Source organism: Cherax quadricarinatus, unplaced genomic scaffold (assembly GCF_038502225.1).
Source record: "Cherax quadricarinatus isolate ZL_2023a unplaced genomic scaffold, ASM3850222v1 Contig363, whole genome shotgun sequence".
NCBI classification, from domain to species: Eukaryota; Metazoa; Arthropoda; class Malacostraca; order Decapoda; family Parastacidae; genus Cherax; species Cherax quadricarinatus.
The window spans coordinates 85,001-98,509 of record NW_027195389.1 but is presented as its reverse complement, the minus strand read 5'-3'; the positions used below and the strand labels follow the sequence as shown (position 1 = coordinate 98,509).

The 13,509-nt window shown below is 41.3% G+C and overlaps 1 protein-coding gene across 1 annotated transcript in view; it reads right to left on the bottom strand.

The window, feature by feature from the left end:
- Nucleotides 1–11,366, bottom strand: part of LOC128700453 (dynein axonemal heavy chain 12-like) — a 112,580-nt gene extending 101,214 nt beyond the window's left edge. Inside the window, exons 1-2 of the mRNA XM_070080373.1 lie at nucleotides 11,115–11,366; nucleotides 3,977–4,189 (exon numbers count right to left, since the gene is read on the bottom strand). Of these exons, the coding sequence (XP_069936474.1) occupies nucleotides 3,977–4,189; nucleotides 11,115–11,354 (453 nt within the window). The 5' untranslated portion in view covers nucleotides 11,355–11,366. The remainder of the gene's footprint in view (nucleotides 1–3,976; nucleotides 4,190–11,114) is intronic.
- Between the last annotated feature and the right edge of the window lie 2,143 nt (nucleotides 11,367–13,509).

Here is a 13,509-nt window from a genome sequence, read left to right as displayed (position 1 = left end):
AATGGTTTCTATCCACTCAGCATGCTCTGACGTCAGTGGTGCAATGCAAGAAATCACTGGTGCATATACTATGTGACAAGTGACCAGCACAACGAAGCCTCCCACGCCAAGGTAAACAAGAGAGATAAAGATGCCAGAAAGCTTCTAGAGTATCTGAAGAGATCCCATTTCTTTGCAAGATATAACACAAGATATATTGCAACAGGTGTGACTCCTGAAAATGCTGTTAATACTGACAGGATAATGATTGTTGGAATGATAATATTTCAGTCAAGGAAGGGAACTAATGCTTATGAGTACCAGGGCCGGATTAAGGCATGGGCTTTAAGCGTTGCAACCCAGGAGCCTCTGCCAGCTGGAGGGCCTCCAGAGATTAAGTGAGAAGTGTTCACAATTACTGCTGTAAGTTTATAATTATAGTATGTTATTACATCACGTATATGATGAACTGTTGACTGTCGTGATTATTTTTTTCCTTTTAAAAATATCACTGGGGGCCTCACAGTACCTGTAGCCCAGGGACCTACAAAATCTTAATCCGGCTCTGATGAGAACGTATTCAAGAAGAGTGCATAAATAGTAACAATGGATAACAAAGCGCGGTTGTAGACTGCTGGACATGTTATTGAAATCACAGCAAGCATCCTTAAAAACGATTTGTGCTACTTCCCAAGTTAACGCTTTCGATTTTCAGGAACACTTAGACAAGAAAACAAGGCAGTACTTGCAGGTGCGTTGTGGAAACCTGTAGGCAACGAGAGTGGCGCCTCTAGTCCAACTAGAAATGAAATGCAGTATGTACCTGATGGTGGCTCATACTACATTGAGTACCTTGGCCCAGAGATGCAAAAAATGACTCTGTATGCCATATATGTATGTGTGTGTGGAATATGACTGCAGACATTTCGACCATTGCACCATTGTATTTCATGGATATGCAGCAGGATCATCTACCAACAATGTCACACACACCTCAGGTGATCAAGGGGTGTAATTGGACTAGAGGTCTATTTCAATGGCAGCATCACCATCAGAACAAAGAAATAACTCTTCTTGGAAAATGCTTCAAATTAAACACCAATTTGTTTTCAAGCTGAGAGAGAAATTAGAATATGCAGGATGAAAGTGCTTGTATGCTCCTGGAGATGCAGATGTGATAAGTGTACAGACAGCAGTTTGATATAATGCTCATAAAGCCCAAACAGTCATAGAAGACACTGATCTCTTTCTTATGCTGTGTCATCATGACGATATCACGTCCTACCCTCTGCTCTTTCAATATGATAGCACATATCACACATCTTTCACATCGGAAAAGGCTTATGTGAGGGAAAAGTTCAATAGATAGGAGTAGCAATATAGTAACAATAGTTTCATTACCGGCTACTAGTTAAGGTAGGGTAAGTCACGCTCCCGCCTTTCTTCCCCCTCCCTGAAAGTGATAGTTTCATTGCCGGCTACTAGTTAAGGTAGGGTAAGTCACGCTCCCGCCTTTCTTCCCCATCCCTGAAAGTGATAGTTTCATTACCGGCTACTAGTTAAGGTAGGGTAAGTCACGTTCCCGTTTTTCCCGCCTTTTCTCCCCCACCCCTAAAGTGATAGTTTGATTGCCGGCTGCTTGTTAACGTAGGGTCAGTCTAGCTCCGGCTATCCCTTCCCCTCCCTCTTCCCCCTGGTCAAACAGTAAATCACTCGACTCACAGCTCCCAACACTACTCTTGGATGACAGTGAGGGTCACCTGTCAATCAACGAGAAGAACAGGAGAAGGACTAACGTCCAGAGACTTCTCCATTTTGGATCTAATTACCTGTGCACCTGTATGAAATTGCAGGACGTAACCCCACATCATTGCAGCGGTAAAGAACCTGCTTTCCTGTCATCGGAATACTACTCTCGGCGTTAATCTGTGAAGAACTAGCCAGTGGTGGTCACCTACACCTGCGACCCCCCCCCCATCATCAGCAACGGCTACGATTTCAACAACAGTGTCACCAACACCAGACACCCAAGTGTTAAATTAGCGTTGAATTCAGTTATCATTTACATTTTTCCTTTTTCATTTTCTTTAATGTAGGATTAATATTTCATATTTAAGTGTTTTATATTTTATATTTTCTACATAATAAAGTGTTTATGTTTGTCTGTTATTATTTCTTTTTCTATTCACTAATTTTCCTGAGGAGGAGCCAGCCTGGGTAATACTGTCTGAAGTTGTTACAGGGCTGAGTAAGCCTTCACAGCTTAAATCTGAAGAAGTTGAATGACTACTTTTAAGAAGCAGGCAGAAGTCCTCTGGCAGTAAGTCCACCATGGAAGAAATACATAATGCTGGTGAGGTGCACTTTTATCTCTTTAGTGGTCGCTGTGGACTGAAATATCAGCAGCTGTCCTGTTCCATACTTCTCGAGTCTACCTCCAAGTTCACTAGAGGATGAGCATGAACAATGAACAATTGAATACTGAAACTTGAGGTGGAGTAAAGTTCAGGAGCAACTTCAACCAATAACTACAACCTTGCCAGCCCCACCATTAAAGGTGGTCAACTGTGAGTGTAAAACAGACTGCCATTCAAGATGTTCATCTGCTTGCAGCGAGTGCAGATGTGTTAACTACAGGACATCAACTGAAATCTCTGTGTATGACTCAAATGAAGACTTTGAGATTTTGTAAATGTAAGACAAAAGATTGTTTATGGAACTATCTACCTAATTTTGTTCAAAATAAAGTACTAGTACACTATCAGTTCCTTGTTTGTCTGAAATCATCCAGCAGGACTACGGGAAAAACCCACTAGTTAATCCCATAAAATTTATCAAACTTTATTTCTGATGTTTTTCCGGGACACTGAGCTGAATTCTCTAGAAAAAAAAAATGTCAGATAAATAATGAATACTAGTACATAAGTTTATAATATTTTACCATTTATCTTTCCTCAAGGAATGATGGGATTTTGCTCCAAAAATGTGGACCTGTGCTTGTATTCCTTGTAACGAACTTGTCTGCCTACTCTTCCAATTACACTGTATTACTCTATAAGTTTAACAATGTCCCCTGATTATGATAATTTGCTTTTCATCTTATGTGTTCATGGGACAGAAAGAGAAAAAAACAATCCTCTCAGAGTACAAAATTTTTAACATGTTTCCTTGAAGGGTTACTGCTCACCATCCAACTACTAGAGTGTAAAACATTAATCACTCATGTGACAAAAGGGTAGCACCTCTCTACATGTGTTATTTCTACCAACCGACCACCAGAAACTTAACAGCTTTCTGATGCTCAAGTGGGAGGAGGATAGTACCTATCTGGATAGTTACTGTTTACTACGACTGCAAGAGAACAATATATTTAACAGCATCTATTTCACACTCACGTGGCAGAAGGGTAATATCTCCCTGAATGAGAGATGCAAAAATGTGCAGAGTGCAATACATTTACTCGGGAAGGAAACATTTACCAGAGTGCCCATATATAACAAAAAAAGGCAAAATACCGTGACTGGAACGATACACAAATAACCCGCACATAAAAGAGAGAAGCTTACGACGACGTTTCGGTCCGACTCGGACCGAAACGTCGTCGTAAGCTTCTCTCTTTTATGTGCGGGTTATTTGTGTATTTACCAGTGCTAAACATACCAGACTGCAAAACATTTATCAGAGTGCAAAACGTTTACCAAGACTCTTGTTTCATCCCCATAAAACAGGAGGTAGTACATCCCTGAGTCTTTACTGTCTACCAGCCTACCGGATGGCTTCTGTCTACCAACCTACTGTCAAGAGTGCAAAACATTTAACATGCTTCTGATTCACATATGACAAGATGAAAGTACCGCACTAGATGGGTTCCTGTCTACTAACATTCTGCCAGAGTGCAAAACGTTTAACAGGATTCTGTTTCATATTTACATGTCAGGAGTGTAAGACCTCCCTGAGCAGTTTCTGTACACCACAGAAACAAAAGAATCATACATACCTCATCTGTGGGCTCACTGGTGAGGATCAGTCGGAAATTGTGATTGAGGACGGTAGTATCAGTAGATGTTAGGCTCCTAGCGTTACTACTATAAAGTCGTGTAATAATGTTAGCAAGTGTTGGCAGCCAATCCAAAGCATGGTGTAGGTTCTGCAGTACCACCCACCTGCCTTCACGGGTACTAGCACCCACCGCTGCTTCGGCCACACCTGACTGAACAACAAGACAACAAAGAGGTTATAAGTGGTAGGCAGGTATAAAGAAAGAGGTGTACAAGTGGTAGGCAGGTATAAACAAAGAGGTGCACAAGTGGTTGGCAGGTATAAACAAAGAGGTGTACAAGTGGTAGGCAGGTATAAACAAAGAGGTGCACAAGTGGTAGGCAGGTATAAACAAAGAGGTGCACAAGTGGTAGGCAGGTATAAACAAAGAGGTGCACAAGTGGTAGGCAGGTATATACAAAGAGGATATAAGTAAGACATGAGTCCTGGAAAAATGTAGTACAGTGCCAGCCCTCTGAAGGAAGGATGAAACTGTTGCAGTTTTGGAGGTGGAAGTACAGTAACTGCATCCTGAAGGATGGGTAAGAATGTTGCAGGTCTGGAGGTGGGAAGTACAGTATCTGCATCCTGAAGGATGGGTAAGAATGTTGCAGGTCTGGAGGTGGGAAGTACAGTAACTGCATCGTGAAGGATGGGTAAGAATGTTGCAGGTCTGGAGGTGGGAAGTACAGTATCTGCATCGTGAAGGATGGGTAAGAATGTTGCAGGTCTGGAGGTGGAAGTAGAGTATCTGCATCGTGAAGGATGGGTAAGAATGTTGCAGGTCTGGAGGTGGAAGTAGAGTATCTGCATCGTGAAGGATGGGTAAGAATGTTGCAGGTCTGGAGGTGGGAAGTACAGTAACTGCATCGTGAAGGATGGGTAAGAATGTTGCAGGTCTGGAGGTGGAAGTAGAGTATCTGCATCGTGAAGGATGGGTAAGAATGTTGCAGGTCTGGAGGTGGAAGTAGAGTATCTGCATCGTGAAGGATGGGTAAGAATGTTGCAGGTCTGGAGGTGGGAAGTACAGTAACTGCATCGTGAAGGATGGGTAAGAATGTTGCAGGTCTGGAGGTGGGAAGTACAGTATCTGCATCGTGAAGGATGGGTAAGAATGTTGCAGGTCTGGAGGTGGAAAGTACAGTAACTGCATCCTGAAGGATGGGTAAGAATGTTGCAGGTCTGGAGGTGGGAAGTACAGTAACTGCATCGTGAAGGATGGGTAAGAATGTTGCAGGTCTGGAGGTGGGAAGTACAGTATCTGCATCGTGAAGGATGGGTAAGAATGTTGCAGGTCTGGAGGTGGGAAGTACAGTATCTGCATGGTGAAGGATGGGTAAGAATGTTGCAGGTCTGGAGGTGGGAAGTACAGTATCTGCATCGTGAAGGATGGGTAAGAATGTTGCAGGTCTGGAGGTGGGAAGTACAGTATCTGCATCGTGAAGGATGGGTAAGAATGTTGCAGGTCTGGAGGTGGGAAGTACAGTATCTGCATCGTGAAGGATGGGTAAGAATGTTGCAGGTCTGGAGGTGGGAAGTACAGTATCTGCATCGTGAAGGATGTGTAAGAATGTTGCAGGTCTGGAGGTGGGAAGTACAGTATCTGCATCGTGAAGGATGGGTAAGAATGTTGCAGGTCTGGAGGTGGGAAGTACAGTATCTGCATCGTGAAGGATGGGTAAGAATGTTGCAGGTCTGGAGGTGGGAAGTACAGTATCTGCATCGTGAAGGATGGGTAAGAATGTTGCAGGTCTGGAGGTGGGAAGTACAGTATCTGCATCCTGAAGGATGGGTAAGAGTGTTGCAGGTCTGGAGGTGGGAAGTACAGTATCTGCATCCTGAAGGATGGGTAAGAGTGTTGCAGGTCTGGAGGTGGGAAGTACAGTATCTGCATCCTGAAGGATGGGTAAGAGTGTTGCAGGTCTGGAGGTGGGAAGTATACAGTCATTTGAATTGTGATGTCTACACATTTCTAGCAACATAAAAATTAAGTGAGTGGCGACGAGTGTGTTTTCTCTTTATAAATAACAAAAAGGCACAATACCGTGACTGGAACAATACACAAATAACCCGCACATAAAAGAGAGAAGCTTACGACGACGTTTCGGTCCGACTTGGACCATTGACAAAGTCACACTAACAGAGGTGGAGCAGGACGGCTATATATAGGCAGGAAGAGGTGGTAGTAGTAGTAGTAGTAGTACAAGAATTGTATATAATACCGACAGGATGAAATTAAGACACATGCACAACGCCCGGGCATCCCCATCGTAGACGTTTCGCCATCCAGCCAGCCACTGGATGGCGAAACGTCCACAACAAAGACAACCAGACGCCGCACATGTGTCTTAATTTCAACAGTAGTTGTAGTAGAAGAAGAAGAGGTAGTAGTAGTGGTAGCAGAAGAAGTGGGAAATAAGGAAGACGAGCCAGTCAAATACAAAGGAAGGGGAGCACTGCAAGAGAGCTAGATACCCACAGAGGGAGAGCAAGCGCACAGAGGTGCGTGAAAGGGGAAGTGGTGAAATAAAATAAATGAAGAAGGAACAGAAACACGAGACAGGAGAGAGAAAGACAACCCAGAGGAGAAAAGGAGAGAGGAAAGGGGAAGAGGAAGAAGAAAAAGAAAAAGAAAAAGTGAAGATTCAGATTAAGTCATGGGTGTTCTGAAGTTTGGAGCATTTTACAATGTAGTGGGAGAGGAAGTCATCTACAGAGACGAAGCCAGGGCTAAGGTTCATACAAGGAAAGTTGTGTATTAGAGAGGATTCAACTAGACTTAGGGAGCACAAAAATAGTGTTAGGCTTGCCGACACTAACAATGCTCTTTTCTGTCACGTCAGAGATCATAGCCATCCTATTGACTGGTCTTCTGCTAAAACTGTCTTCCCTACTTCCAACTCGAACAGTCGCCGTCTAGTTGAATCCTCTCTAATACACAACTTTCCTTGTATGAACCTTAGCCCTGGCTTCGTCTCTGTAGATGACTTCCTCTCCCACTACATTGTAAAATGCTCCAAACTTCAGAACACCCATGACTTAACCTGAATCCTCACTTTTTCTTTTTCTTTTTCTTCTTCCTCTTCCCCTTTCCTCTCTCCTTTTCTCCTCTGGGTTGTCTTTCTCTCTCCTGTCTCGTGTTTCTGTTCCTTCTTCATTTATTTTATTTCACCACTTCCCCTTTCACGCACCTCTGTGCGCTTGCTCTCCCTCTGTGGGTATCTAGCTCTCTTGCAGTGCTCCCCTTCCTTTGTATTTGACTGGCTCGTCTTCCTTATTTCCCACTTCTTCTGCTACCACTACTACTACCTCTTCTTCTTCTACTACAACTACTGTTGAAATTAAGACACATGTGCGGCGTCTGGTTGTCTTTGTTGTGGACGTTTCGCCATCCAGTGGCTGGCTGGATGGCGAAACGTCTACGATGGGGATGCCCGGGCGTTGTGCATGTGTCTTAATTTCATCCTGTCGGTATTATATACAATTCTTGTACTACTACTACTACTACTACCACCTCTTCCTGCCTATATATAGCCGTCCTGCTCCACCTCTGTTAGTGTGACTTTGTCAATGGTCCAAGTCGGACCGAAACGTCGTCGTAAGCTTCTCTCTTTTATGTGCGGGTTATTTGTGTGTTTTCTCTTTATTTTCGGGTCACCCATCTCGGTGGGAGACGGTCGGTGTGTTAAAAAAAGGTGCTGAGGGAATCGAACAAAAAATAATCTTAAAACATTTGTTTCATGTTGCATACAATCATAATTTGAAAGAATACACACTAGTAATTGTTTGGTAATAGTAGTAGGTAAATGAAATAAAAAGAAAAGTTGTGTAATTGAAAAAAAAAAAAAAACTTAAGTAACTTAAAAATAGATAAGACACATGTATCAATGAGAATAAATTATATAAATATATGAATAAGAAGTTGGCATAACTCCACACATAAATGAACCTAACTGATACATTCCCAAGAGTAACTATTGTTTTGTGTTTAGTTAGCAGGGATAACTTTGTGGTTAGTTAGCAGGGATAACTTTGTGGTTAGTTAGCAGGGATAACTTTGTGGTTAGTTAGCAGGAATAATTTTGTGGTTAGGTAGCAGGGATAACTTTGTGGTTAGTTAGCAGGGATAACTTTGTGGTTAGGAAGCAGGGATAACTTTGTGGTTAGGTAGCAGGGATAACTTTGTGGTTAATTATTAGGGATAACTTTGTGGTGAGTTAGCAGGGATAGCTTTGTGGTTAGGTAGCAGGGATAACTTTGTGGTTAGTTAGCAGGGATAACTTTGTGGTTAGGAAGCAGGGATAACTTTGTGGTTAGGTAGCAGGGATAACTTTGTGGTTAATTATTAGGGATAACTTTGTGGTGAGTTAGCAGGGATAGCTTTGTGGTTAGGTAGCAGGGATAACTTTGTGGTTAGTTAGCAGGGATAACTTTGTGGTTAGGTAGCAGGGATAACTTTGTGGTTAGTTAGCAGGGATAACTTTGTGGTTAGGAAGCAGGGATAACTTTGTGGTTAGTTAGCAGGGACAACTTTGTGGTTAGTTAGCAGGGATAACTTTGTGGTTAGTTAGCAGGGATAACTTTGTGGTTAGGAAGCAGGGATAACTTTGTGGTTAGTTAGCAGGGACAACTTTGTGGTTAGTTAGCAGGGATAACTTTGTGGTTAGTTAGCAGGGATAACTTTGTGGTTAGGTAGCAGGGATAAATTTGTGGTCAGTTAGCAGGGATAACTTTGTGGTTAGGTAGCAGGGATAACTTTGTGGTTAGTTAGCAGGGATAACTTTGTGGTTAGGAAGCAGGGATAACTTTGTGGTTAGTTAGCAGGGACAACTTTGTGGTTAGTTAGCAGGGATAACTTTGTGGTTAGTTAGCAGGGATAACTTTGTGGTTAGGTAGCAGGGATAACTTTGTGGTAAGTTAGCAGGGATAACTTTGTGGTTAGTTAGCAGGGATAACTTTATGGTTAGTTAGCAGGGATAACTTTGTGGTTAGTTAGCAGGGATAACTTTGTGGTTAGTTAGCAGGGATAACTTTGTGGTTAGTTAGCAGGGATAACTTTATGGTTAGTTAGCAGGGATAACTTTGTGGTTAGTTAGCAGGGATAACTTTGTGGTTAGTTAGCAGGGATAACTTTGTGGTTAGTTAGCAGGGATAACTGTGTGGTTAGGAAGCAGGGATAACTTTGTGGTTAGTTAGCAGGGATAACTTTGTGGTTAGGTAGCAGGGACAACTTTGTGGTTAGTTAACAGAGATAACTTTGTGGTTAGGTAGCAGGGATAACTTTGTGGTAAGTTAGCAGAGATAACTTTGTGGTTAGTTAGCAGGGATAACTATGTGATGAGTTAGCAGGGATAACTTTGTGATGAGTTAGCACGGATAACTTTCTGGTTAGTTAACAGGGATAACTTTGTGGTTAGTTAGCAGACATAACTTTGTGATGAGTTAGCAGAGATAACTTTGTGGTTAGTTAGCAGAGATAACTTTGTGGTTAGTTAGCAGGGACAACTTTGTGGTAAGTTAGCAGGGATAGCTTTGTGGTTAGTTAGCAGGGATAACTTTGTGGTTAGTTGGCAGGGATAATTTTGAGGTTAGTTAGTAGGGATAACTTTATGGTTAGTTAGCAGGGATAACTTTGTGGTTAGTTAGCAGGGATAACTTTGTGGATAGTTGGCAGGGATAATTTTGAGGTTAGTTAGTAGGGATAACTTTATGGTTAGTTAGCAGGGATAACTTTGTGGTTAGTTACCAGGAATAATTTTGTGGTTAGTTAGCAGAGATAACTTTGTGGTTAGTTAGCAGGGACAACTTTGTGGTAAGTTAGCAGGGATAGCTTTGTGGTTAGTTAGCAGGGATAACTTTGTGGTTAGTTAGCAGGGATAACTTTGTGGTTAGTTAGCAGGGATAACTTTATGGTTAGTTAGCAGGGATAACTTTGTGGTTAGTTAGCAGGGATAACTTTGTGGTTAGTTAGCAGGGATAACTTTGTGGTTAGTTAGCAGGGATAACTTTGTGGTTAGTTAGCAAGGATAACTTTGTGGTTAGTTAGCAGGGATAACTTTGTGGTTAGTTAGCAGGGATAACTTTGTGGTTAGTTAGCAGGGATAACTTTGTGGTTAGTTAGCAGGGATAACTTTGTGGTTAGTTAGCAGGGATAACTTTGTGGTTAGTTAGCAGGGATAACTTTGTGGTTAGTTAGCAGGGATAACTTTGTGGTTAGTTAGCAGGGATAACTTTGTGGTTAGTTAGCAAGGATAACTGTCAAGGGAAACTTTATGACTAGCAGAGGTAACTTTGTGGCTAGCTATGAGGGGTAAGTTTGTGGTTAGCTATCAGAGATAACTTTGTGACTAGCAAGTGTAACTTTGTGGCTAGCTATCAAGGGTAACTTTGTCACTCTTGCAACAGTGGTAACAAATACACGTGAAGTATTGTAAAAATAATCTGTATTTATTAAGGGCACCAATGTACTTACAATTATTGCCACTGGAAGAGTGACAGTAAACTGTGGTCCCATAAGTTCTCTTTGTTATAGTACATTTATTTAAAACAGTAACTTCTGGATAAATAAGTTACTCTGCTATATACAAAATTAAGGGTACCATATAGCACATATATGGGTCCATTTATGTGGTATGTGATAATAATGAAAGGTTGTATGCATTAAGCCCACTTCATAATTCTAGCATTTGTATTATTCATTGTATTATTCATTAAATTACTGAAGGTCCTAAGTGCTTGCAATTTTTAATTTTTAATAGAAAAGTAAAAAATACTCTCCTTGATTTTAGAAGTGTAACAGGACAAGAGTGAGATTATAATTGACAGAGATATGAAGGTTAGAAAGTGATGTTTGTGACTGTTATATTTCAACATGAGTGATTCTCATGTTCAGGAAGCTATTTTTTTAGTTATTTTTATAAATTACATGTTCTACATTTATATCTATAATTTTGTATTATATTTAAATTACATTTATTGTTAAATCACACTAAACATGTAAATACTAAACACATGTACTGCTGTTTTATAAACAGCAGTACGACTCAACCTCTGCAAACTCAACTATGTTGCCACACTAAGAACACTTCATTTTATACCTGTCCTTGACCAAGAGATACATTGGTGACGGTAACATCAGGTTTGCGACTAGCCAGCAACATCACGTCCTGCAGGGCATCAACACCCGGAGTAGTCACCAGCAGAAGGGGTACTGGTGCCCGGGGAACACCCGGACTATGAGATGACGTTTTCACATTAACAGGAGCCTCCAAATATCTACTGACATCGCCAGGAGACGCAGTTACAAACTGAGGCCCGAGAACCTCTTCAATAATCATTTTCACCGCCCATGTAACCTAGAATTATTATTATTATTATTATTATTATTATTATTGAATAGTACAATGTAACTAACATAACATTACATTTTCATTATTTTTTCTTTATATTCTAATACATAATGCAGCATTTAATTTTTATTCATGTTAAAGAAACAAAGAGTTTTCTGAATAGCTTAAAAAATAATTTATGGAAGTGTTGTTCCTGGAGGAGTGACTTCAGAAAGTATATCAAGGTAACCTCATGGACTCTCATCTTAGTAATTACTCTATTAAAGTACAGAAAGTTATTGCACTCTAGCATTTACTATTTCCTCTTGTAAACTATCTCTATATAAACCAATTTATTTTCGCTACTTGTAATATAAGATACATTTAAATTAGAAATATATCAGTAATATCTAATATCTTTTCTGATATTTAAGGATAATATGGGCTTTTTTGTGCTTAAATGGAACTTTATGCAAATAAATATTCGAATCTAAATGAAATTTTGATATTTTTTAATGTCACTTGACATTTCAACTTACTATGAAATAAGTTTAAGTGGTAGTTAGAATATATGTTTACCGCACCTTATCTTGTCTGATGGCAGAAATAAGTATGAGCCAAGGTATGTGTGGGAGGTGACTCCAGGGTGGTGGCAGCACACACTTCTCTGGCACACTGTTGAGCACGACTCTCTCCCAGGCTGCTCTATCTTTCTCTAAGCTCACTTCCAGCTCTATATGGAAAGCAATGAAAAGAATCATTATCTCAAAATCCAATAAAAATATTTTCACATTATATATTAAAAACACACGCAATGAATAGAAAAGTGTGCACGTGCGTGCATGTGTGAATGTGTGTGTGTGTGTGTGTGTGTGTGTGTGTGTGTGTGTGTGTGAGTGTGTGCATGAGAAAAAGTGTGTGTACTCGCCTATTTGTGGTTGCAGGGGTCGAGTAATAGCTCCTGGCCCTGCCTCTTCACCGGTTGCTACTGGGTCCTCTCTCTTCGCGCTCCATGAGCTTTATCATACCTCGTCTTAAAACTATGTATGGTTTCTGCCTCCACTACATCACTTTCTAGGGTATTCCACTGCTTAACAACTCTATGACTGAAGAAATACTTCCTAATATCTCTCTGACTCATCTGTGTCTTCAATGTGTGAGTGTGTACTCACCTAATTGTACTCATCTAATTGTGGTTGCAGGGGTCGAGACTCAGCTCCTGGCCCCACCTCTTCACTGATTGCTACTAGGTCCTCTCTCTCTCTGCTTCCTGAGCTTTATCATACCTCTTCTTAAAACTATGTATGGTTCCTGCCTCCACTACTTCACTTGCTAGGCTATTCCACTTGCTGACAACTCTATGACTGAAGAAATACTTCCTAACGTCCCTGTGACTCGTCTGAGTCTTCAGCTTCCAGTTGTGACCCCTTGTTCCTGTGTCCCCTCTCTGGAACATCCTATCTCTGTCCACATTATCTATTCCCCGCAGTATCTTGTATGTCGTTATCATGTCTCCCCTGACCTTCACTCTGGCTGTACCCTTCTCCAGAACATCACTCCATCTGAGATCATACATACCCAGGATGACTCGAGTATGGAACACATTCGTACAGCATAATGATGTCAACAAGATAAAGTCAGTTGATCAAATGAAAATGCTGGCCCACAGATGGCTCCAACTTCATCCTGTTCCCTACTTGTATGTCTCATAACAATAAAAATGCTTTAAAATGAGCTGATGTAGGTAACAGCTCTTAGCTTGCCAATAAAGTTAGGAATCCTTAACCTGTAATATAGCTGTCAATAAAGCTAGGGATCCTTAACCTTGTCAAACCCTCTGTAAAAAAAAAAAGAAAAAAAAAAAGAGAGAGAGAGAGAGAGAGAGAGAGAGAGAGAGAGAGAGAGAGAGAGAGAGAGAGAGAGAGAGAGAGAGAGAGAGAGAGAGGAGAGAGGGGAGAGAGGGGCAAAGAGAGGGGAGAGAGAGGGGGAGCGACAGCGAAGACAGGGGGAAAGAGGGGGAGATGGAAGAGAGAGATGGGAGAGAGAGGGGAGAGAGAGAGATGGGAAATGGGAGAGGGGAGAGATAGTGAGAGGGGGAGAGATGTTAGAGAGGAAGAGATGTTATAGGGGAGAGCTGGGAGAATGGAGAGTTGGGAGAGAGAAG